Genomic DNA, 25,430 nt, shown 5'->3' with positions numbered 1-25,430 from the left:
CATTAAAAGTTACATAATGCCCCTTTCTCTCTCCCTTGAGTAATTAGAAGAATTTTGCTTCTCATCACAGCTAAATATCGCCCCCCATCAGTCATTCCCCTCCCCCCCCCCTTTTTTTTCCACAGAACCGTGTTTTATCTTATCCTCGTCCCCCCCCCACGCCTCCCTCCCCAGCCCCCGGGTGTCTCCCGTTTCGCCTGCCCCCCGCGACATTAAGGCTGGCGTTTGTGGTGCCACGGGCTTGTTTTGCAAAGAACCTCTCCGGGCGGGCGGGGGAAGCGGCCGCGGCCTCGCCGCCTGCCGCCCGCTACACGAAGACGCTGAAGAGCGGGAACTCGGCCTGGTTGGGCTGCAGCAGGTCGGTCAGGAAACACACAGTCCCCGAGAAGCCTTCGTACAAACTGTACACGCTCTCCAGCGCCCGCGAGCCAGCCTTGAACTCCTCCGTGAACAGGAACTCTGCGAACCTAGGCAACAGAAAAGCAAAGGAAGCTTCTCAGCGCTTGGCATCCCTGGGTATCCGCTTGCTCGTCGTTTGAAAGCATCGCTTCAGTACTGTGAGCAACTGAAAAAAATAGGATGTTTGTTATTTAACCTTACCTGCGGATTTGCGCTGGCTTCCACACTAAACTGACATCATTAGCTCAAGACGAGCAGGACCTCTGCAATCTGCACATGCTTCCTTAAGAGCTATAAACTTCTTCTCTATGTCTCTATAATACATCTCATTAAACATTTGTTTAACTTATTGATAACTCTTAGACCGGTTATCACTTTAGTGGAATTCAGGCAATGTTTTGTATTGATGTAACTAATTGTGTAATGCTGAAATAACTAAAATGAAATCTTCTTCCTGTAAAACATTGGGCTGAAAAGAAGTCTCCCTAATTACCACACCATTTATCCTCATTATTCTGTGCTGAAAGAAAAACAGTTATGAAGACTGAATACCATCATTCTGAACATGTAAAGTAAATCACAGAAATATAAATTAAAGAAGTTATCTGCTGCAATATGGCATAATTACTGAAGCAAGATGAGCAGCACAAGGCTCATCTGGTTAAGACTAGGGTGAGAGCTGTGTTTATTTCCTTGTTTTCCACTTTTATAGGGACAATGTCAAATGCTCTGAAAATCAAAATGAATTACTATAATAAACAACAGCTCATTTTATCCCACTCCTCGACTTGGGTATGTAACTTGGTAGCTTTTTGACCTCCCAATACAAGGAGACCTGGAGGTGCAACACTGCTTTCCACCAACCCACTCAGATTTCCCTTAGAAAAATCCCAGGCTTCTGGGCAGGAAGGGAGTTGAAACCAACTGAAATCAAACTTGGGGCAGCCCCGAACCAGAACTTTGGGGCACTCTGCAAAGTGCATTTGCCCCACGACTCAGACTCCACTTCCAAGAAACAGGATCACACGAGAGGTTTAAACCTCTGTGTTTCATCAGAGCGCTGTGATCACAGACTAGCAGCAGCCCCTCAAATGCTCCTGAAACTCAGGATTACCACCCTGCATGCAGAAGGGTAGGAAGGAACTAACTTTTGTGCCCTGTAAATGTATTTGGAGTTGCCAGTGAGCCGGTACAGGAGCAGGAACACATAGGCACTGCCGGCCACCCCATGGCAGATCCCTGGTCCCTTCTTCAACAGGCCTTTCTGCCAAGTCAGCTCCCCGCAGCGGATGCAAGTGTCCAGGTACTGGGGCTTCTTGGACACCAGGTAAGCTTTGGCAAACAGGTATGCAATGCCTAGGAGACAGCAGAGAAATTGTCCTTTATAATAAGCACAGCCAGGAGCTTAAAAGAATGCATAATAAATTGCAAGATTAACACACAAAAAAATGCGGCCTCGTGCCCTATATGTGCGTGTATTACAAGTCTATGTGCTAGATAGGGGCAGATGCTATCTGCTACACTCAAAGCATGCAGTAAGATAAACTCAGCCACTGTCTTTAACAACAGCACTTTCAATCCTCTCAGTGTCTAACTTAATTTCAGGGTTTACTGTAACTTTCCCAGTCCTTCAGCAATTTAAGTTGCATTTTTTGCCTTTAAAACAGCAAGCACTTAGCACTGTCTACTACTGGTTTTGAATTCTTGTTCCTTCACTTATTTAAGAAAGGATTCAAATATATTAATCATAATTCCCCCAAACCAAAATTGCGCAGCTGCACAATGTAATGTTAAGAAATTCATATGAAATAAAGCCAACTCAAACCCCTTAGGAAATGTTCAATTGTGGTTTGAACACGCACTGGAGCAGCTGAAAAATGTTCTTGTAACCTACCTGAGTTTTATTACCCGCAGTCAAGAGTAAATTTTATAGGAGAGAAAAATAACATTTAATGAATTTAAATAGCTGTAAAATGCCTCTTCTATAATAACTTCTTTATAGCCTTTGGGGTTTTGTCTCCTTGGTTCAGTCTCACTGCTTTCGCCGGCAGTAACTTAAACCCAGGCCAAGGCCACTCTCAAGATACGAGGACGAGGGCTTCTCCCCCCACGTTTCATCACTAGTCCAGCTCTCCCACAAGTTGAGTTTCCTTCTCTTAAAAATAATTTAAAAAAAATCAATATGCAAAAACTGATTTCCATTCAGAGTGGAACAAGCAAGAAGCTTGTTCATTAATCATACCAAGAAAAAGATAAAGCACCAGCAGAATGAACAATTAGTACAGTGAGGTACCTTTTGTAATTTAAAAGGAGCATCTTTAATAGCAATGCACTGATGCTCGGCAACACCCTTCAGAAGAAGTCGGCTTTCCTGCAACCCGTGGGGTTCAGGTTAAAGAATCATGACTCGTTAGCCACAAAATTCCGCCCAGCAGCAAAACACTGTCTCAATATGCAGCAGTGGTTGCCACAATCACTTGGGTACAGAATTACATTTTGATCATGTAAGACATCGCCCTTGGTTCATCAACCCAAACTAAGAACTCTTCTTCTGTCTCAAAAGCAGTTGCATATGGGTACATTTCAGGAAAAAAAAAAAAAAAAAAAAGGCTCATGCTACTACAAACCCTCCTCTAGGGTCTGATTTCTGCTTTATCTATGTAATACCTGCAGGTGTAAACCTGCATTTTGATAAGTGTGGGGGGCAGGAACTCTTCTGAAGGCCTTCCCACAACTCATGGCTGTCTCTGCACCTGTGTAGCTTTGTTCACAATTTTTCCACCTGGTCAGATGCTCCCTTTCAACTCACCTGTGCCATTCTTCAAAGGCTTGTCACTCCAGGGAGCAAGAGCGCGGAACATGCAGCTCACGCCAAGGCACCGGGCAGAGCTCACTGAGCTCTGATCACGCAGCCTTTTAAAGTCTGCCCTTGCAGCTGCTTCAGCAAGACATAAATCACTCCTAACTGCAAGGGGGAAAAAAATCTGCCTGCTCCCCATAAACTGTCAAAATCAGACACATTTAACCTGGCTTATCTTGTACATGGAATCACCTAATGTGGAAAACCAACATGATCGGCATCTGCCTATTTCATAGCATCAGTTTGAGAAGGACCTGGAGCTCCATGGCACCAGTGGACAAGCTCGTTCTCCCGCTCAATCGTCTCTCCCAGCTCCGGCGGCCAGTTGCTGTTCTGCTCCTGGTCCATGAGGAAGTCAACGCTCTGCCACACGAGCTCCTGATCTGCTGGCTGGAGGTACTCGTAATAGGAGAGCAGCATCTGGAGGATTGACGAAAGCCCATGTGCTGCGCCTGGAAAGAACAGCAGCAGGGAGAAAGGGAGGGTACAATTGGGTTCTGTGTCCTGACGTATTTTAGGTACATGCCACTATGATTTGGTACCACCTCTGCCTTTTCCACTCCTCCAATTAAGCAAAAATTTCACATGGAGTTTGTCTGCTCTCCCTATAAGTGACTTGAGTCATGAAGCTGAACTGTGTCTCAACTGAAAGATATTTCATTTTCTAGGCACAGAACTGTGTTCATTACTCTGAGGTCTTCGTTGAAGCTAAATTGAACCTGGACCACAAAAGATGTTTCCATTTACTAGCACAACAACTAGCTGCAACCTGAAGTGCAGGGCAAGAATTGTCTGCCCCTGCCAGCGTCTGTGGAGCAGGATCACACTCTCTGGTCAGCAGGTCACTTCTCTGTCCTTTCCCCTGCCAGAGACTGCACTAACGTCTGCAAACCCATCTCGTGCCTCCTGCGCTGTGATCCTGCACCTCGAGGACCCCACGTGCTCCATGATGTGTCACCAGTGCCTCAGATGAGCTCCAACTATGTGCTAAGCTGCTCCTGGCCGGTGGGGGCTGACCAGCTGGAGCCCTGTTCTCCCCTCAGGGAAAAACATGGCTAGAAACACTACTTTGAGGAAAAGAAAGGAATGGGTCCCAACTCAGTAGCAATCCATCCCACACAGGATGTTTTATACAGTTTCTCTCCAAAGCGTTTGCTGCCGAAGCATCGGAGCGCTGCATCACTAAGATGCAGTTGCTCATTTCTACTCACCCAGATACTCCGTCCCGTAGTAGGAGTACATGAGCGGGAATGGCTTCCTCTTTTTCACTGCATATTGCTTTCCCGACTCTAATATGGCCAGGCAAATGGATTTTATCTGTGCTGGAGTCAATACCTAGACAGAACCATCAAAACAAACACAAAGTCCATTATAATTTCTTTTTAAGACGTCTTCCAGACTTCTGCTCTTCTCCTGGTGTGAAAGATAAAGTAACGCCTTTAACCACGGGAGCGTGCCATAACACACCCCACTATTAAAACTCCCTTACATAACACAATAAATTCCCATAATGTTTCTCAAAACAGAGCTTCAGCCCGTCTCGGGAAGGCCCGTGTCAAATCTCCGGCCGCGCAGATGGGCTGAGAGGAGCCCGCTGAGACGGTCCCGCCCTTCCCTCGCCACCTCACGGCGGCAGTGACAGCGACCGCGAGCACCAGTCGCGCCGCACAGCAACAGCCCGGAGGCTGCACGGACAGAGATTAGGAACATGCAGCAGGGATGGGCTTAGGAAAAGTGTCAATGTTATGGGCTTTATCAGGACCTACTGAAGAGCACAGTTGTTCTTCCAAAAAAGAAAAAATGGTGTGTTCTGTTCTATATAAATACTAAATATTTGGCTTTAGAGATAGCTCGCTATTGAATAAAAAATCAGGCATTCTTACTTTGGAAAATGCTAATGAAAATGATGCAGAAGGCAGACTTGTAGGAACAGAAGCCAGTTACATTTGTTGAACGTCATCACCGTGAAAAGGTCAAATGCCTTTGTTTGAATGGGAGTCCTAAATAAGACATCTAAGGGCACCACTTTCCGAGGTGCCAGAAGGTTAACGGGATTGACAAATCCTGTATTTCACCAGCCATGAACTTGTTTGAGTGGCTGGCTTGAAGCACTGAACACAGAATCTGTTTTGCAGGCGTCAGCTACGAGGGTTGTGCTTCGCTCTGCACTGCCCCATCAGCAACTTCCCTGTGTCAGCCACCACCGCATGTCACCCACCCTCATTACGTCAGTCACCTGTGGTTGTGTTTTTGGCTTGAGGGACAACCAGTATGAGAGCAGTATTTTGAAGAGAAAAAGAAAACGCAAGAAAAGAAAAAGAGAATTGAGAAAGAAAAGTCCAAATAAGGCAGGAAAGAAGGCTGAATAAATAGCTTTGATGAGACAAATAGCTGTCTTAAAACTAACCCGAATGTCAAGAGCATGTCTATAAAACATTTCTGAACACATTTCCTTTGAAAATATAATTTATATTTTCAGAGGACTTTCAATTACTTCTCTAAGATTAAAAAACATCTTCAGCATTAAATATGGTGGGAATGCTTATTATCAGCTATATACTCTTGTTCGACAGAGAAAAGATGCTACAAATAATTAATACCACTTGGAACTTCCCTATGAAAAATGTTCTTTGCCTCTCTCATCTTGCTCCCTGATAGCAACGCCTTTCGTTATAGTTACTCCAGATGATGACAATACTCGGACAACTTGGAGGACAACCTAGTTCTGGTCTTGATAAATGATCTGTAATTTCCCTGCAATAGAAGTAAACAAGTTGCTAAGACTCTACTCATTTTTCATCAATTTTAAATGAATTGTTTTAGCTTCACTGAATTTACAAAGGTAGTTTAATTTCTAAGCAAGTGAGCAAATCACAGACTGCTGGTGGCAGACACTGCATTCTCTTTAGGGTTCTGATTTCATAGTTTTGCAGTCCTGAATCTAATCCTCCAAATCATATACTGTGTAAAAGGATTAGTAAGATTTAAAAATCTTTAAAAATAAATGCAAAGAGTAATATCTTCTAGTTGTAATTCTGAAAAGCAAGGATTGGAAAAAAAATATTGGTTCATTTTCTGTGTGTTATGGTTCCTCCATTTTAGAAATCAACTAGCTTTCAATAAAAATCATGGATAAACTTATTTTTATGTTCATCACATTTAATTTTTAATTGACTTCAGGAGCCCTTTAAAATGCTGATGTGTGTATTTTAAATGGACCCTTATTTCTACCAAAATCCACCTTTATACACTACGAAGTAATGTAGTGACACATACAAAGGAATGCATCATTCACTATTTTTAATACAAGTGTACAAAGTTAAGCTTTAGGCTCTGTAACACTTAAAGATACTAAGCTCCATGATTACTTAAGTGTATACATAGTGTATTCTTTCTACTGTATTTCTTGGCATAAAGAAATTAGTGTATTCTAGTGTATTTCTTGGCATAAAGAAACTGTTCTCTATTTATTATTTATTATTCATTATTTATTATTTATTATATGTTGTTTTATATCACCTCCTTCCCAAAATGCAAAAAGCCTAAATGCAAATCTAATTGCAAACTGATTGCTTAAATCAAGGTTTCTAGCTTGACCATTCAAATTGCAGTTAAAAGGCATGACTAAAATCAATCCATCTTGAGACATTTCCAGATCAATAAAAAGAAAACGGAAATGAATTTTATCTTTTTCTGTTAAAATAACCCTCTCTCTCTTACCACTGAGCCCTGCTTTGACTCCAAACATCTGTGAGGACTCCAAACATTTCTTACAAGCACCTGGCTCCACAGACAGTGAAGGCTGCTGCCTCCTTTTCCAAAACATTTTGATATGAAAGACTTTTATTTACCTCTTATTCCAGTAACTGGTTCACTGAGAATAGAGATGCTGGTTATTAGTGGCCTTCTAAAGGTTTAATGATTAGATATCACATTTCAGATCCCCTTTGGGTGGCTACATTTCATTTCAGCAAAGTCTCGGATAAAACTTTGCAAGATTTCTTTCATTTTTTCCCACTGCAGTAGTGCAAAGCAGACCTAGGGCTGCTTGGGCCCCTAATGCTCATTTTCACTTCGTTGTAGTCACAATTCCTCCTTGCCCCAGAGAATTACTGAAGCTGGATGTTTAATTAGGAAGAGCAAAGAAAGAGGCTGAAAGGAAAAACTACTTATTGATACCGCATCCTCTGGTGAAACTTGTGAGATGTTTCTCATATGGAGAATAAAGCCTATAATAAAATATAGCAGTCAGGAAAAAAATCATGCTTGAGATCTCTGGGTATCTGAGAAATTTGTTTACTATTATTTAATATGAATTGGCTACATAGTAGGCAAAACTGTTCTTCGTTATATCAATACTAATCCAAAAGACTACTGACACCAAGACATCTCATATTGCCGGTCATTTTACTTTCAGCAATCTCCTTTGGTGCTTTTAAAGATGCCCCAACCTGTCACTGAAGTGTTTGTTCATTTTGGTGTCTTCACTAACTCCCAGTTCAGAAGACCTTACGCAGAGGATTTTACACCTCCCCTGCCGTCTCCATTTCGGGTGGTTGCCGGAATTATTTCCTGCTTTCCTGCACTGCCCAGCGATGCTGCCTGCTGCTGAAAAGCTCCTCTGTTTGCATTGGTGGCAGCTGCATTCCCACGTATCTTCCGTGTTAAGCACAACACCTTGGGAGCGCCGCAGCCCTTGGTGTTTGCATTAGGTTCGCACTGCCCCCAGGAGCCCCACGTAGAGCCACGGGCGCCGCTAGGGCTGTGTCCACCGTCTCTCCCTTTTCCTTGCGTGTCACTCCGGACCATGTGCCGCCTTCCTCTACAGCATCCCACAAATTTGTGAATTATTTACTGCCCGGTGGTCAGTAAATCCCTGATAAAAAACAGCTAGGATGGGCTGTGCCTATAACCACGGAACATTGTGCTTTTTTTGCTGTGAGCCTTTTGCAGCCCGGGACTGTTTAGCTGCAAGTAAGTGATTTCCCAGCTCCTTTTCACCCATCAAGAGGGAGTTCATAATCTACCGTTTATACCAACGTTAAGCCTTGGTTGCATCTTCCAAAAATTTGCGTCTTCCAAATTGCAGGCAGCCAGTTTGACCTTGAGGATTAGGCAGAAGGAAGCAGAACTCAGTCTTCTTTGCGTCTCACTACAGTAGAGTTTGCAGTGCTTTATCATTCCTCGGAATGCTGGCTACTAATCCCTGGCATCATCATCTACCTTTTGAAAAGCATGGCTACATAAAGCTGCATATTCATATCGGATGGATTTGCAGATTGCAAACTTTGAGTTCAGAGATTTAGATTTGTTTCTAACAAATCTTTCCTGAACGTATGTAACAGAAGGCATTGGAGCGTATCTGCTTATAGTATCTACTTATAGATGAATATTACATGTTTTCTGCACATAAAAGTAGTTTTCGGAGGCAACACGTACACTTACTTTATGAGGGAGAAAGCCTTCTGTGCAGATAGAATCTTTTGAATATACATTAATACATCAGCCCTCTCCCTGAGGCACTTCTGAAAAGTCACTTACGTGAATTTGATCCCTTTTCTGAGGCTGATCCCTGATCTGAAGCTTTTTGTCGTGCTGTAAAGAGTATCACAAACAAGCTGACAGAAAAGGGGTCAGTCTAGAAGAGCTAAGGGAAGCTGTGTCACTAGCGCCATATTCCAGAAAGCCAGCAGAGGGAGCCTGGGAATTAGGCATAATATTCAGAACTGGGTTGCAGAAGACTGTGCAGCTGGCTGCATTCCAGCCAGGCAAGGTCAAGGCCACCTTTAATGAGCTTTTTAGCTGTCCTGGAAACTTTGTTTGAGGAATAAAGTTATTCCCCGAACTAGGGACGGTACCATTTCATACCCAACAGGCGTCACGCTGTAACATCACCAGGAAAGGCACCGCTTCGGTTCCCTTTGACGATGTGTTAGCACCGCTGCAGGACGCGCAGGCAGAGCACGGCCACAGAGCAGCAGCTCCTTCCTGTTCTCCCGAGCGCCTCCTGCCCACCCGCTGCACTGCTGTCCCGTCCCTCCTAGCGGGGCATTAGAGTCTCCTCGGAACACAGAGCCAAGGACTTAATGTTGGCAGACAAATGCAGTTATGAAGATGACCCAGGGACTCGAACATCTCTCTAGTGAGGGAAGACCTGGGCCTGGTCAGCCTAAAGAGAAGACTGAGAGGGGATCTGATAAAGATACAAATGCCTAAGGGGAGAATGCAGGGAGGAAGGGGCCAAATTCTTCTCAGTGGTGGCCAGTGACAGGACAAGGGGTAACAGGAAGCTCCATCTGCGTGCAAAGAACTTCCCTGTGAGGGTGCCCGAGCCCTGGCACAGGCTGCCCAGGGAGGCTGTGGAGTCTCCTTCTCTGGAGATCTTCCCAACCCGCCTGGATGCCGCCCTGTGCCCCGTGCTCTGGCTGTCCCTGCTGGAGCAGGGGGTTGGACTGGATGATCTCTAGAGGTCCCTTCCAATCTTAACCAGTTTGTGATTCTGAATTAATTAGTGTATTTAAAAATGATACAGATAAGATTTACAATTAAATAAGCTATACACTTCAGAGAGGACTAATTTTACCTTACTGAATTCTATCCAAAATTTCTTCAACAGAGAAGCTAAATTGTTTTCCTTCTTTATTATTACTGGTCATGCTCACAAGCTATGGCCAAGCCATTCCTGGGGAAGAGATTCTGGCATCTGCCCAGAATGGATAATATTGGTGGTCCCCTGCCTGCTACCCAAGTCCTTTCTTGGACCCGGCCTCCTCCAGACATCGCTGCAGTTTATGACAGCTACAAATGAGCACAGATTGGTGCTGCTTAGAAATTGCCTCCCTTCTGTGTGTGCTCCCTGCGTAAACAAGAGGAAGGTTATTCATGGAACAGCCTCTTCATCAGTGGGAAACCCTTTCCCTGGCTTTGGCCTCAGTCAGAAAGTGCATCAGCACATGAGGCTTGCCGTGGACTCGCGCCAAGCTGCAGCCCCATGCTGATGGGAGAGCTCTCGTGTGCTCTGCCAGCCTTCTTGGCCATGTTTCATTACGTGCCCATACACCTTCCAGGCTGGACACGATGCACCCTGCACCGAGCAACTGGCGGCCTGGTGTGTTGGGGCTGTGCTGCCCCAGCATCCCATCCCATCTCCTACGCCGGCAAGCAAGCAACATATGCTCTACCAATGCATTTGGATCAGCTTACTTGCCCGTAACAGCAGGTCTGCTGGCTCCTGTGAGGGGAATCCTTGCCCTCATGTTCTCCACAGATGTTTCTTCTTGTGGCAGAGCTGCCGTGGTATGTGCAGTGCTTATAACCTAGGCATAAGAGCCATCAACAACTCTGCCATGCAGCAGGAGAGAGGATTCATGAGACACAGTCCTCGCTGCAAAAGACTAACACTTTGTACCGTGGATGGCAGAGCGCTCCCAAACATGCAGGAGCCCTGGCACTGCCCTTGGTCTCAACTTAAAGTGATTCAAGTGCAGCTTACTTGGACACTGTCATTTCCTATGGCAGCTTAGGCAGGTCTGCCTGGACAGGATCAGTTTGTTAGTGTTTGGTTAAGAAGAACAAGGGACAACAGACAACCTAGTGCATCCTTTCTGAGATCTGATTTTACAGAACTTCACTCCTGCAGCGATCTCTCAGAGGCTCTGTGCTCTGCAGTTCTACTGTTTCTGGCCTTGGATTTGAAGGGCAGCTGGGGGCTCCTGTGAAAGATGCCAATGAAAATTACACTGGCAAAGGTGCCACAAAACAGAAACTTACTGGTATAACGGTTCCTGGGAGAGAGGAATAGGAGGGAAAGAGGGGGAGGAAGATGAAGAATAAAAGAGCTCTTGGTCCCTGAGGTCAGTGCTAATTATCTGTGACAGAAGAGAATGGTCTGCACACACAAATTCAGCCTGGAGCTGGCCTGGAGAAGAGCATAAGCAGCCTGCACATGGCAGACTCCTATGGTTACAGGGTCTTCTACTGCACCCTTCACAGCAGTATCTCTATGACTGACTGACTGCATGAAGCCCGCATGGTCTCTCGGGCTCGAGGGCCTCCTTGGGGGTTGTCACAGGCACCGCTTGCAGCATATATCAGTTGTGCAGTTGTGTATGTCAGTGAAGCTGCACTTGTTTCAACAACAAACAAGTGGGTATGTTGCTTGAGTAAGATCAAGGAAAAGCAGAATGGAAACAAGAGATTACAATGGAAGAAACTATGCCACACAATACAAAAAATGTACATGATAGAGACTGAGAAAGATGGATTGCTATCTGTTTGACAGTATCTTTAAGCACATCTGTAGTGCAACTCATCTTAAGTAATTCTGTCATCTTAATCACTCGGAGTGATGGAATGGAGCCGCACAGTCCCTTCCAGCATCTATTTTTCCGTTTTGTCAAAGTCAATTCACTTGTTAAATCATTCATGCAGCTTTTAATATCAAAGTCCTCATTGACCTGAATGGGTCTTGACTTGGGGAATGTAATTCCTAGCAAGTATTATAGAAGAGCTGGAGATTTTACTGGCTCATCTAGTATCAGTCTTAACATAGATAAAAGAAAAAGAAGCAATTTCATGACCCCCAGGAATGGACTTCAAAAATTCACTCTAGTAATTAGATCAATAAACCAGGTTTGCTATGCCGTGTAATTACTCTTCCAAATTACTGTAGCCCCACGTCTTGCCAGTAACGCTGTCGAGCAGGTTCGCGGTCCTCTGAGACCACTGTTAATTTTGTCCTGAGATTAGCCTCTAATACCGAGACTACAAGAATACGGTTCCCTTGGCAGGGTAAAGTGCTGACCCTGCTTTCTGAAGCTGATTAGAGAAACCTAAAAAATACATTAGAGTCAACACTCAACTCCTCAGTGAGGGCAGAGCTCATGCCTTCACTTCCACATCTCAAGTCATACACGCTAACATTTTAAGTCCTACTCAGTAAAGCAATTTTCTGTGCTTCAATCCAAGGATATGCACAGTCCATGAATAAAGCTAGGTTTGTAAGCAAGCAGGAGACCTTCCTGGAACTCCTGGAGGAATTTTGCTTGACATCAATTAATATTTTGAAGAAGATTATTTCCCATAACAAGCTGCCCAATATTCCTTCCTCCGTCTCTAAATGAAAGGAGCTCACTGATTTCAGCGCAGGTATGAGTCACTGCTGCCTTGAAGCCAGATTTCCAAATTAAGGTTTATATTTCTTCTGAGACGGGATCCATCGCTCTTACGGCAAAGCTACTTACTCTGCAAATACATTGTACAAGATACTAAAAACCAAGGAACAAAATGACAGATTGGCTTTTAAATACCTGACATCAAAATATACTGGACAAAGACAAAACTACTTTATTTACTGCATTTGCTATCCATTTTAACAAAAAGAATTAATTTGTTGTTCAAGCTGTTCTCTTAAGTCTTGGTTCAGGTTCATGGATGCAGATATGCCTTGACTGTAGTGTCCACGTCAAATTTCCACTGTTTTTCAGGGCATGTTTTTTTTTCTTTAAGGTCTATGGCCTTACGGTTGGAGCATACCAGTCAAAAACATATTACAACTTTTTAACTGATCAAATATTACAGTGCAAGCCAAAGTACATCCATTTATTTATGAAGTCTCTGCCTTATTTGTTTGAACAGTTATTTGTTCTCCCTTTTTTTGGCTTCCTCAGTGTTATGTTTAGCATTGTTTACTTGGCTGCAACTCACAAAATATGCCAGCTACTTTCAAAGCAAAAGAAGACACATTTTTTTGCTATATGCCATGAGGCAGTCTTATGGTTTTCTTCTGCTTATGTTAAAAGTACTGAATTACTCACCCGTCATCAGCATCCAGTTCTCTTATCTTCCCCATGCAGCAACTTCTAGTCTAACTGCAACGCCTTTAGGCTTGCTTTGCAGATATTCACCTCCTCTCTCTCTCTGCAAGTGAGCACACTTCATTCATAAGATTAGTAAACTAAATAAGAACTAAATATGCCTTCTCTAAGCCTTATGACAGAAGGGAAAAAAAGAAAGGAGATCATGGGAGAGGAGGGCAGTGGCTCAGAGGACAGTCACAGGCAAAACTTTCATTCCATTTTGTCCTCTTCTACCCAAACTGAAACACCAACAGCTCAGGTTACTCTCTCATCACAGCAGTAGGTTTCTTACTGCCCAAAGAGTGGGGCACTCAGGTCGATATGGGGAATACAGATCCATGTCTCTGGTCTGATGTGAGTAGTAGTTAGTCCCCAGACTCCTGCTATTTGAAGACGTGTCCCACTCGCCCGCAGATTGTGAGCCTGCAGTTTGCAAGAAGATTCTGCTCGTGGACGGCTGCGAGGAACCAGCTCCTCACCGCACACAAGCAGTGTGCAATGTGCAGGCGTATTTGTCTGTACAGATGATGTCCATGGTGGTGCTTTAGGTAACACACGTGGGTGACAGAGAAACTGAATGACTTTAGAGCCTGGAGTTTTGGGCACTTCCCTTCAGGCCCTGAAAACAGCACATTTGAGTATTTTACTCAAGCAATTTCAACCAATGCCGCAGGAGGGAGACTTGCCTTGGACATCTGCACCTCCAACCTTAGGCAGCAGCAAGACAAAATTTTGATGATAAAACTTTTGGACTTGGGCATCTAGAATAGATTTTAGGCAATGGGAAGATCTGAAGAGAAGCACAGTGGGAAACCATGATGTTTCTGTGGGATGGTGCATCTGTGCAGGCAGTCCAAACTCCACTGGCCTCCTCGGTGCTGCATTGCATGGTCCCCTATCAGGACTGGCTGATCAGCACTTCATTTTTAAGAGCACTTCCTTCCCAGGCAGAATAAATGCAAGGAAACCGGGGATGCTGATTTACATCAAAGTGTAGCACTCTGATGAGCTATCACGTTACATCCAGATGTGCAAGCTGCAATGCAAGAGCTATGTAGAGCATATGTTAACACTCACATGAATTAGACACACGAGTAACTCTGGCCCTCTCATGCTCCTCAGTGCTTGGCTCTCAGATTCTTCCTAGCACAGAGCATAAGTATTGTAGGTAATTCTCCCCAGATACATGTACTCACATTGCTAAAAATAGACTTCATTTTAGCTCTTTTTTTTAATCTCTTGAACTGTCTTCTTACTTCTCCTCTGCCTGTGTAGCGAATTTGGCACTTGTCTCCGTCTGAAAGCCTAAGTCGTTCTTATCCAGTAAATGGCCTCTTTTGGAGCATTAATGAAGATAACCTATTAGGCTGAATCCTACATCAATCTCCCTAGTTTGAGTTCGCACCCTTTATTAGCAGTTATGCTCGGCTTTGCTTACAGCCTTCCAGCCAATTTGAACTCCACAAACAAGGGCCTCATGCGAGGCAGCGCGAATCAGGTTCCCAGGGACGATCATCTTTGACACCGCCTCAAAAGCCTCATTCAAATGTAAACAAGATAGTGGCCGCTGTTCTTCCATCAGCCCCTAATTCCCTAAGTCTGTTACTTCCAGCAAGTGATCTTGTTTGTCTCGCAAGACTTCTTAATTCTCCCCAGTCCTGCTGCTTTATATGCACAGTGTAGGCATTTACAGGGCGCCTGATGCCTAGAGGTAGGCCTAGTGCTTGGCTGCTGAGGAGCAGTGTGGCTACCTGCAAAGGTTCAGTGAGCTAAACCACAGGCCAGGACCATTCGCAGGCCACAGGTGCACAAGCAAGTCACTCTGAAGTGGGACCGGCCCCACTTTCAAGCAAAGATAATTCCAGAAAGCTCCATGTTGGCAGCATGATCCTCAGCTTGTGTCATGCCGACAAGCCTCGGAGTAGAAATATCAACTTAAGCGACCAGAAGAATGCTGACAGAGTAACGGAGGGAAAGGAGATGAAGGAGAGCGAGTCCTTTCAGTCGTGAGAACATTACCTCCCTCCCAAAGGTGGTAGCAGCCAGCAGTGAGCCCAAGGATCTCCATGCTGCCTTCCAGGGCTGCCCAGGGACAAAGCCAATCCTGAAGCAAGGACAGTAGCAAGAGTTGCCAGTGGCGAGAGTTGCCAGTGGCACCCCGTGCCTCTCTCGTTGTCTCTAAACACGCCTGCAAAGCCAGCTCGCATTCAAGTCACACTTCAAATACAGACAGCCACTTAGAATTCAATAGTGCCATGTTTCAAGGGCAGAATAAGGGTGACGGGATCAACCCGAGGAAGCGTGGGATGCCACACTCTGGAAAACATAGTCACTGACTGATGAGGCCACAATGGTACTGTTTGCTTTGTTAAAAGTTTACCATTTGATCCTGAAATAAAAAAATACAGTGTTATTCCATCTTCCCTTTGCAGAACTCACCCCCCGATGTGACAGTCTGCAAAGCCAACACACCTCAGGAAAAAGAGACTGCCGGGCCTGCAGATACGACTTGGATGTGACTCCAAGGAGTTCTCCAAGGAAGAGGAGGAGCCGTCACAAGACCAGCCGCCCCATGACCAGCAGTGACAACAGTCATTGCGTGAGTGCACTTGGCTGTTACCTCGCAGCTGAACGTCTCCAAGTGCTGTGTGAACAACTAACAGGAACCACTACCACCTCCTGCTACCAAGCACCCCGTGCTGTAGCTCCCCCGGGAGTGCTCAATCCCATGCTCCGTTTCCAGGGACTTGTTGCTTCACATGGCTATTCCCCACAGCCCTGTGCAGAGAAGGTGAGAGACAGGAAGACGTGGCAAGCAGGATCTGGAGCTAGGAATGGCAAAAGGTGTGCTTCCCAGTCAAGCTTATGGTGTTAAACTACAGGTATTTAAATCTGCCAGGTGTCTTATTCTGTATGTTTACAGTGCACTGATGCCCTTTGGATTAGGGCAACTTCATTTCGAGGCCTCAGGAGGACACGGAAGGGTTTCCAGCTGCTGACTACTTTGGGGGATGCCCTGCAAAAGGATTTTTTTTGAAAAAAAAAGAGGGAGGGAGAAAAAAAAGAGTGAAGGTGGAAAGGAGGGAGGAAAGGAAGAAAGGAGGGAGGGAAGAGGGAGAGGAGATGACAAAAGGACCTTGCCCCAAGCCCCTGCACTTGACTGATGTCCTGGCTGTGCACAGAAACCAGAATCTTTTATCACCTCTGGCCCATAGCTCAGCTTCTCCAGGTGCCTCCTTCCCCTGCCACATCCAAGCCTAGTCTCACATAACATGGGACTACTGGCAAAGAGATATCCAAGGTGCTTGATTAACATGTGAATTGAGGCAATACTTTTCCCCTGGCATTGCTAGGGCATTTCTGGCCCTCCTGTACTTGTGCAGTACAATCCACATCATAGGATCATCCGGGCGTTTTCACTAACACACTCAGTGCTGCAGGGACGCAAGACTCTGAAGGTGCCCTTCAATCACAGCACACTCCAAGTCTGGGGTTGTTTTTTTAAAATTTCTTTTATATTAAAGCTGTTCAGCATCAGGAGACTTGTCTGCAAATGCTAGGAGCAATTTTGTCAATCTTAATACTTAGCCACTGGGGGAAAAATTTTGCCATCCCCTGGTACAGCAAAGATTGACAGCAAGGAGGAAACATTAACTCACTGAGGCTCTGTGTGTGTGAATTTACTGCTCTAAATATCTTCAGATTTAACTCTGAATTTGATTTGACTTAACTTACCTCACTGAAAAAAAAAAAACCACAATACTTGTTCACCAAAATAAACTATCGGTTCTGTAATCTTTAGAGACCAAAAGCAAAACGGGCTCGATGCTCTCCTACTATAACTCTGTCTAGGTTTTCCCTTCTGGCGAAATTTGTAGCAATTACATAAGCATTATTCACAGATATTTTTATCATCAAAATGCTTCTGTACAAAAATGGCAGCCTGGTAGGAGATGGCTCCTGACTGCTTCTGCTCTGCAAGATTAAGAACAAACAAACCAACATTTACAAACCAATCAATATTCACTTGATTTGGGAGGAGTCCCAAATATTTATTCAATATTTAAATAGTCTGAAGGGAGATTGTTTTGCTGCTCTGTCATTAAGAATATTCCTCAATGTCATATTGGACTGTCTTATATGTCATTAGATTTAAAGAGTTACCTTTGGGAACATGTATTTTGGGACCCACTGCTATTATAACTGCAATTTTGATTTATTCCATTCTTCAACCTTCAAAACTAAAGCAATGAGATGTAATACTCAAAAATATAGAGATGGCAGTTAGAAACACTGAGAAATTAGGGGTTAGTTTTACAAAGAGAAGATGGCAGAGATTAAAACCTTAGTGAAAATGACACACTCATGAATGTCCATGGCAAGGATGATGTTTCCAATCTCTGCACACGGTATTATTTTCTACAGGACAGTCTTTACTTCTGGAAAGCCGAAAACCACCTTTGGAGATGCTGAATGAAGCCATAAGAAACGTTATTTATAAAGAGAAAAGGATAGGCTTCCATAGCCTCGTGCTGGTGGTGGGTCCCAGAGCATATGAAACATCCCTCACGAAGCCCAAAGACCTCCCGGGACAACCACGAGGCTGCAAGACAGAATTGGTGGTGACAGAAGTGCTTATAACCTGCATTCTTACATTAGCAACCAAGGCAAATCACAAGAAGAGCAGAGGCTTAACCTGCATGCACTCCTTTAGATCTCATTTTTTTCTAATATGGATAAAAGGATGACTTAACACGGTCTTCTCACACACACTGTTCCAACTGTACTTCAGCAGAGGAACCCTGTTCTGCATAGATGTCCTTCAATCTATCAGGGCACGTGTAGTGTTACAGAGCAGAATGACCTACCCTCGGTTTTCTTCAGGGCGGAAAGGAAGGGAAACTATTTGGCACTAAGTAACAAAGCTCCTCCAGTTGCAGGAGCTTCCCATTTTGCCCTTGCCAGCACAAAGCCTGTGGTTCAGTGATTCCCTGGCATTCTTCACCTCTACCTACTCCTCCTATTTGCTGGCCTTTCCTAAAATACCCGGCTGTGTAGCAACAGCCTATTAAAAGATCTGGATTAGGGCACATCACGAGGCAGATGTGAGTCAGTGTCAGGCTGGGGTGAGATGCAAACATCTCGCTCAACTGTACAAAAGAAGTAAGACCTGGAGGAAACATGAAGTTACCTTTCTGTTCAACTAGAAAAGCCTGTGCCAAGACCGTGCACAGTCCTAAATCTAAATCCAGCCAGCACTTCCCTAACTCACCGTCACCAATTATGCTTCTCACAATTAATCCTTCAGCGTCATAAACATTTCTGTGCCAGTGAGTAAACCAAAGTTTTCTGTGAAGAACACACCAGCCACACAAAACAGCTAAACGCCCTGAACATCTGGAAAGTACCTCTACCTTCCTTTTTTTTTTTTTTTTTTTTTTTTTCCTTGGCCACTCTGTTTTCTGATACCCATTCTGTCTCAGTGGTGATGCTCTGTTCTGAATCAAGAGATAGTAACACTTTAAAATGAGGGATTCAGGAATGCTGATCTGCTGAAAAAAACAGATTTATGGGTCTGCTCTCAGATATGGTAATATTCTGAATTGAGAAACACCAAATGACTCAGTAACAGCTTGGATTGCTATTAAGATTTTTCTTGATCATGTTTGCCTGAAATGACAATTTTAATTATTTTAATTATTTTGCCTTGCTGCTCCTGGACAAAAAATAATCAGTTCAGTAACTATTACTTGGAAATAATCCTAGGATACAGATAAGAAATGATTGTTTCTGACAGGGTATTTTCCTCGCGCTCTGTTGTGGCGGAGGGGACAGAAGGTTACGCAACAGCACTCAGTGCTTAATCTCATGCTTGTCCGAGGCTGAGGAAGCGCCTGACGGGCCCGGACCAAGAGGCATTCTGACAACCTGCCGCATCAGAAGCGGTGCCCTGATTGCACATAGCAAACTCAGCTTCAGACACGAAGCGGGGGAGGCGATGGTGGGGCTGGCTGACAAGCAAGAGGTCCCTTTGCAGCACAGGCCTCGCCTGGGCTGCGCTCCGGGCTCAGAGCAGCCCCTGGCACCGGCACCTCCTCGGCCTTCTCCCCACGGCTGGTCACAGAGCTAAGGGCTGGTTTTGAGGCTGCCCAGCTGCATTAGCAGACAGGGGAGGCAGGACCGACTGTCTTAAGAAGGTGGAAGGAGAGAAGGGCGTCATTTCTGTATTTGAGCCCTGCTACTTGGGGTGCACAGCTGGGCACTGGTTTACCTACATTTCTAACGTCCTAATGATGAGTATTAAATGACTGCCAAGATACTTAAGACTTAATTTTACCCCACCATTTTAATGCTGCAAAGTGCTGAACACGTTACTTTTTCACTGGCAACTGTTCTTGACCTCTTGTGTTCTTCTCTGCTTTCAGAGCAGTTCCATCTTTTACTTTTTTTTTTCGCTAGTCTGACAAGTAAGGTTTCCTAACAGCACTGCAGGTTGGGTTACCTACTAACTTACTGTATCTGCACACACTAGGACAAGTCATAAGTACAGAAATGTTCAGGAAATCTCCATATTTACTTCCAGACATCAAGTAGTGATTTCAGTTATGCCTTAGAGAAAGAAACTATATAATATCAAACAATTTTACATTTGGTATCATCAAGCACTGGATATAAAGGCAACCATTATGTGAGTAGACACACATATAAACCTATGCAAAGAAAATACAGTAGCTGAAGTGCCACAAGCAAAGACTAAGCAGACAAAAAATTGTTTTTCCTCGGCCTATGCAGCATTTACTCCTCTAGCCCTTCCTGAGGCTGCTTTCTCCCTGCCCCTGAATCTTCTGCTGAGTGCTCCTCTTAAGTCAAGTCCATTAGTCACTCTCTCACACCAGTTTGCCAGAGGACCCAATTTAAGGTTTTTAATCTCTCCTGCTCCAGGGTCTAAGTTATTTCCTGTTTTTCTTCCATTTAACTGTGAATTCTATTACTCCTTTCCAGATTTCTATATTTTTTTTTGTCAGTATCTTACTCTTCTACCTTTTTCTCATTCTGTTCTTGACTGTTATAGTCTCCTCTCTTTTCAGTCTCTTTCCAAGTTCATTTCTTTCCATTTCTTCACTGTCTCTCCTTTCACGCACTCCAACACACGCACTGCACAACTGCAGGGGTGAAGCTCTATGTCCTTTGTGAAGATCACGTCAAAAACACCGTGCCCTGAATCACTACAGACCTAAAAACCAGAGAAAGCTGATGAAACACAGAATTGTATCAAAGGGATCGTTGGCATATGTACAAACCATAAAATATAAAAATCTAGAAATTATTAAGGCAGCACATTTGAAAAACTTCTTGTATTGCATCAAACTGACCTTAAGTGACTAATGCTGTGGGTAGCACTAGGTGCCACCCCAAAACTTCCGTCTCCACCAGAGATCTTCCCTGGTTCTTCAGTCCAGCTGCTCTGAAGGCTCTGGCTGCTTGGAGAAAGGAGGCACTAGATACACTCACCAGGCCCAGAGGACTGAGCAGCACTGTGTCCACAAAACCACCCCCATTCTGATCCCTGGTTTTTGCAATTCAGATCTCAATCCCGAGCCCGGCAGTGCTGCAGAGGCAGCCCTGGCTGCCAGGCAGGGGGGAAGGACCCTTTGCGTGGAACACAGGTGCTTCCAGTAGGCTAAGGAGTGGTGCTGACAGACCCAAAAGTGTGACCTGAAAGTTCTCCGCAGGGACGAGGAGGATGCCTGAGCTGTCCAGGGTTAAGAGTTAATTTCCAGAATGTGAAATTTAAAGGGTTTAGGGGTGGCAGAGAGATTCATTTTGGGTACAGAAGATTCTCCTGGGTAAGACTCTCTCTCTCTTTTGTTCAACAGAGATGCTGTAACTTTGGTTCTGCACAGCTTCGCTTGCTTTGTCAGCAAAAAGATGATACTGCATAGGCAAATCTTTTTTACACCAGCACAAAGAAGTACAGAGAAACCTGACACAGCTTTTGTACGAGACTGTCCTTAGGGAAGACAGGAATGGCAGACTGCTACCACTCCTCAGCTATTAGTTGTCAAAGTCCTTACTTCTCCAGTAAAATACATGTGTACAGACAAACTTGAGTCCATTAAACTCCCAATGCTGGCAGGATCGACTCTGCAATGTCTGTGTTATGATGCTTGCCATTGCTAGTTAAACAATACACTTCAATTCAACATTCTCCAAAGTATATTAGTATAGTCTCTGTCTCTGCAGTTGGATATTCAGCTTCTGCTGTACAGAACTGAATCCATGGGGCCAACCATTCTAGGTTATTCAGGCTGAGAATCTGCATACATATGAAATAAATAAATAAATAAATAAATAGACAATATATAAACAGGTTTGTGTTATTCTACTGAAGATAAATGGAGCAGTTCTGAAATTTAGACCCAGACTGTTTCATAGTGCTTTCCAAAACCAAACAGATATAAATTAGTCTCCTTGTTTCCCTCTATATTAAAAAAAAAATAAAATCAAACTCCTGATTTAATTTCAGCAATTTAAACAAATTAATTAAAAATCTAGCCTAAGTGTGTGGTCTGGAAAACCACAGATAAAAGAGTACATGTGTATTTAAAAGAGGTAGGCTAAGGTCCAAAGCTTTTTATCATTACTGGTATCTCATTTAAATCCTGCATGGCCAAAATCTCACGTTGAGTCTGTGCTGTGGCCTGTGTGACACGCTCTGGTCACAGACGGCAGCCAGGGAAGACAGGCTTCCTGGCAGGGCCCTATGGCCACACGAGGGCTTCCAGAAGAGCACTGCCCTTCTGCAGCCTCTCCATGCACCATGTGACCCAATATATGGGTAGAAAACATGGGTAGTGACAGAAAACTTACTCCGCTCAGAGATGAGTTAATCAGTAAGTTACTCAGAGCAGGGAACTGGCTGCTTTGACTATGTTGCTGCCTCGGGGGCTCGTTCAGCAGACCAGCCCTCTGGGTACAGGCAAGGAAGGGTCTCTTACAGCATCTGAGATGTGACTCAAAACTACTGCCCCTTCACTGAAGCCACAGCACAGGGCTGCCTTGCTGCTTTTTACTGTTTTGCCTCCTACGTGGTGTCCTGCTGTTGGGTGCTGCATGTTTTTTTTCTGCATTTTTTGCATCATTTTTACTGAAATAAAGCTAGTGGAAGACAGTCAACCCCACTGGACCAGTCAGTTACCAAAAGCAAACCTAAGCTGTGCTAAACACCTGTAACATCTTTGTGGAAGGTAACATTAGAAGCATCAGATGTACCTAAAGAAGATAGAATGGAAGACAAAACTTCCCTGAACACGGAGAACGCTGAGGCTAAGGAAAGCACAAACGTTAAAGGACATGCATCTTGTTTATATGTCACAAATAAAAAGGAAACACTGTTTCTGCCAAAACAATATTTTAGCCGGTTCTTTCCAGGAAGCACTGATTACAGTGTAGCAGAAGCAGCTCAAAACAAACACCTTTCCTAACAAACAGCATCCTCGTGCATGACTATGGCAAGTCCCACCAAGTCTCACCCGCCAAAGTAACTGCAAAAGTAACTCATGCAAACGTCTGCCTTCCAATTCACCCCAGCGAATCAATATTCACCAGGAGAAAATGCTGCGTTAGCCTCCAACTCTGAAAATGAGTGGAATGGGAATCCTGGCTTCACCTGAGATCAATGCTGCTCAACAGACTGGATCTTTCTGGGCAGCCCGTGAACTTTCTGGAGAAGCTCTGAAACACCCAGACTGCTGAGCAAAGAGCTGCAGAACGTGGGAAGGAGAGCTGAGCTAACCTGGCATTTACTGAAATAAGGCAGCCTCCTCTTTTCCCTGCCCAGAAAAGACATGAAGCCCTCAAAAGAAACTGTAAAATTTGTTCACAAAACTGCTTTTCAAGGGCAATCGATTTCTCATATATTTAATGATCCAGAGAAAGAAAAAAGCAAGCAAGCAAGCAAGCAAAGAAACAAACAATCAAAAAAGACAGCCATAGAGACTGCAGTGACCACAGTTTGACCTAAGGGATGGATTTCAGTTGGTGCTGGAAACGTTTGCACAGCAGCCTCGGAAAGGAACACGGCAAGGAAGGAAACATACTGCAGTGATCCAGGTGAGGCTGTGCACAATCAAATTACAGGAGATGGCATTTTCTAGCCGTTACAGTCACAAGACATCGCTGCTATTCTAGGTCGTAACTCACTTACTGTTTGACCTTGAGTAATAAACGACGTGCACCTGCTCTGGGCATCTTTTTTTCCAGTGTAAAAAGATGCAGGATCTGGCCTGGCAGTCTGCTAACTAAAGCAGTTCTGGGTTAGAACAGGAACTCTCATGAGTGGATACAGATTTTGCCTGGCTATGACTACACATGGCTCTAGATCATTATTTTATTACAAAGGGCAAAAGAGAAAAAAAACTTTAGGCTTAAAGTATTTTAATTAAAAGTTCTAGTGTTTTTTTATTAAAATCAATAATAAAAAAGTTATTTTTATTAGCACTTAACAGTCATAATTAGTTTGCTTCTCTCTTTCGCTACACACTTAAAATTACAATGTGGTAACAAGAACAAATGCTAGGAAAGGATGCCTGGCTTACTGCAGAAAACGTCAGCAGGAGGAGACAGGATTTGGACTGAGGGTATTCCAGCGACTGTCATCTGCTGTGACTCTGTCAAAATAAATGCCAAACCGCTGCCCTCACACCCAGCTGCCAAAGGGAGCCCACAACACGTGCAGACCTGTGTTTGGCTGTGGGGAAGTTTAGCTCTTTACCGCTGCGCTGAAGTGTGACTTCACACCCTCAGCCAGCGGGCGAGCGGGGAGGAGGGCTCTTCCCTTCTTCGGAAGGGCGGTCAGAAGGCACCAGGAGATTACACCTGCTTCTAGGGTGTCAGACCAACAGGAGGGGGAAAGAGATGGAGCAGGGTGCTCTCTCCTACGGGCAGCGTGCACCCTGCCATCGTAAGCACCAGAGCAACCCGCACTACGAGGACGACCATGCGTCCCCTGAGGCCGGTGCTGCTGCTCGCTCTGCTCTGTGCAAGACCCTCGGGCTGCAGCTACAAAGAGCCATGCGCCCCACAGGACAAGAAAACACTGCCAGACTGCAAAGGCATGGCTATGGCACTCGCACCAGAACACAACCCCTTTACAGTTGTTTCTTCCGACAAAATCCTGGCCAAAGAGACACTTAGCACATCTCCTACTTCAACTGTTTCGGGCTGTAAATTTTTTTTTTTGCGCAAGCTGGTCAAAAACAATCAATGGATTTAACATCCTTCTTGCCCTTTCGAGATGGGTATCTACAATAAATGGATTTCCCTGGACTCCAGCTGCAATGGCTGGTATTGGATAGGGCAGAGCTCCTTGGTTTTACTGCATTTATTTACTCGTAGCATTCGCTTCTCCTCCCAGGAGGCAGCGATGCCAGAAGCACTGGAACTCGCAATCCGTGTCTAACAGGGGAAACAAAGATGGGACACGACAAGGCAACGGGAACGCGGTTTAAGGAACGCCCGCTCGCATACAGCCCGGGCCACTCGCTCGCAACATCACCACGGCAAACGGCGCGGGCAGCATCAACCACCCCCGGGGGCAGCCGGCGGCGGCAGCCACCCCTCCCCGCCGAGACCCACGGCATCCTCAGCCGCGTCCTCCGCGCGCAGGGGCGCCCAGCTCCGAAGCGTTCAGAGCGACACGGCGCCCCGTCTCCCCCCGGACCCCGCGGGCCTCCGCCGCGCCGCGCCGCCGCGCTCACCTCCACGCCCAGGCGCTGCTTGAGCACGAGCGCGGCGCACAGGTAGCCGGCGCGGCCCACGAAGAGCTCGTCGGAGCCGCACTCGAGGAAGGAGAGGGGCGCGCAGAGCTCGCACAGCTCGCGGAACTTGCCCAGCGCGCGCGCCGCCTCGGGCAGCCCCAGCGCGCCGTAGACGAGCGCCGCCACGGCGTACACGCCGGCGCCGCCCAGCAGGAAGGCGGCGCGGGTGTCGGCGTCCGCCTCGCCGCCGCCCTCCTGGTAGCGCACGCAGGCGTCCGCGAGGCGGCGGGCGGCCCGCAGGTAGGCGTCCCGCGAGGGCGCGAAGAGCGGGCACTGCGCGACGTGGTAGAGCATGTAGGCCACGCCGGCCACGCCGCCGTACAGCCCGCCCTGGCAGGCGCCCAGCGGCGGCAGCTCGCGCAGGATGCGCTCGATGGTGGCCGTCACGAGCGGCACGGCCGCCTCCTTGCCGGCCGCCGCCGCCGCCTCCTTGCCCGCCGCCGGGCTGCCCTGGTAGTCATCGAAGCGGTTGGCGAAGCAGCGCTGGCTCGCCAT

The 25,430-nt window shown here is 45.6% G+C and overlaps 1 protein-coding gene across 1 annotated transcript; it reads right to left on the bottom strand.

The window, feature by feature from the left end:
• Positions 1-227: 227 nt before the first annotated feature.
• Positions 228-25,430, bottom strand: LANCL3 (LanC like 3). Its single transcript, XM_026047304.1, has 5 exons — positions 24,876-25,430; positions 4,471-4,594; positions 3,514-3,711; positions 1,548-1,755; positions 228-467 (listed from the first exon to the last, which is right to left on the bottom strand). Exons 1-5 carry the CDS (start codon positions 25,428-25,430, stop codon positions 308-310), a joined length of 1,245 nt encoding a protein of 414 aa, XP_025903089.1. The 3' UTR covers positions 228-307.

The sequence above is a fragment of the Nothoprocta perdicaria genome, unplaced genomic scaffold (genome assembly GCF_003342845.1).
Source record: "Nothoprocta perdicaria isolate Ctin4 unplaced genomic scaffold, notPer1 scaffold_49, whole genome shotgun sequence".
Taxonomy (NCBI): domain Eukaryota; kingdom Metazoa; phylum Chordata; class Aves; order Tinamiformes; family Tinamidae; genus Nothoprocta; species Nothoprocta perdicaria.
The sequence above is the reverse complement of the archived record's forward strand: the minus strand, read 5'-3'. Positions and strand labels throughout refer to the sequence as shown.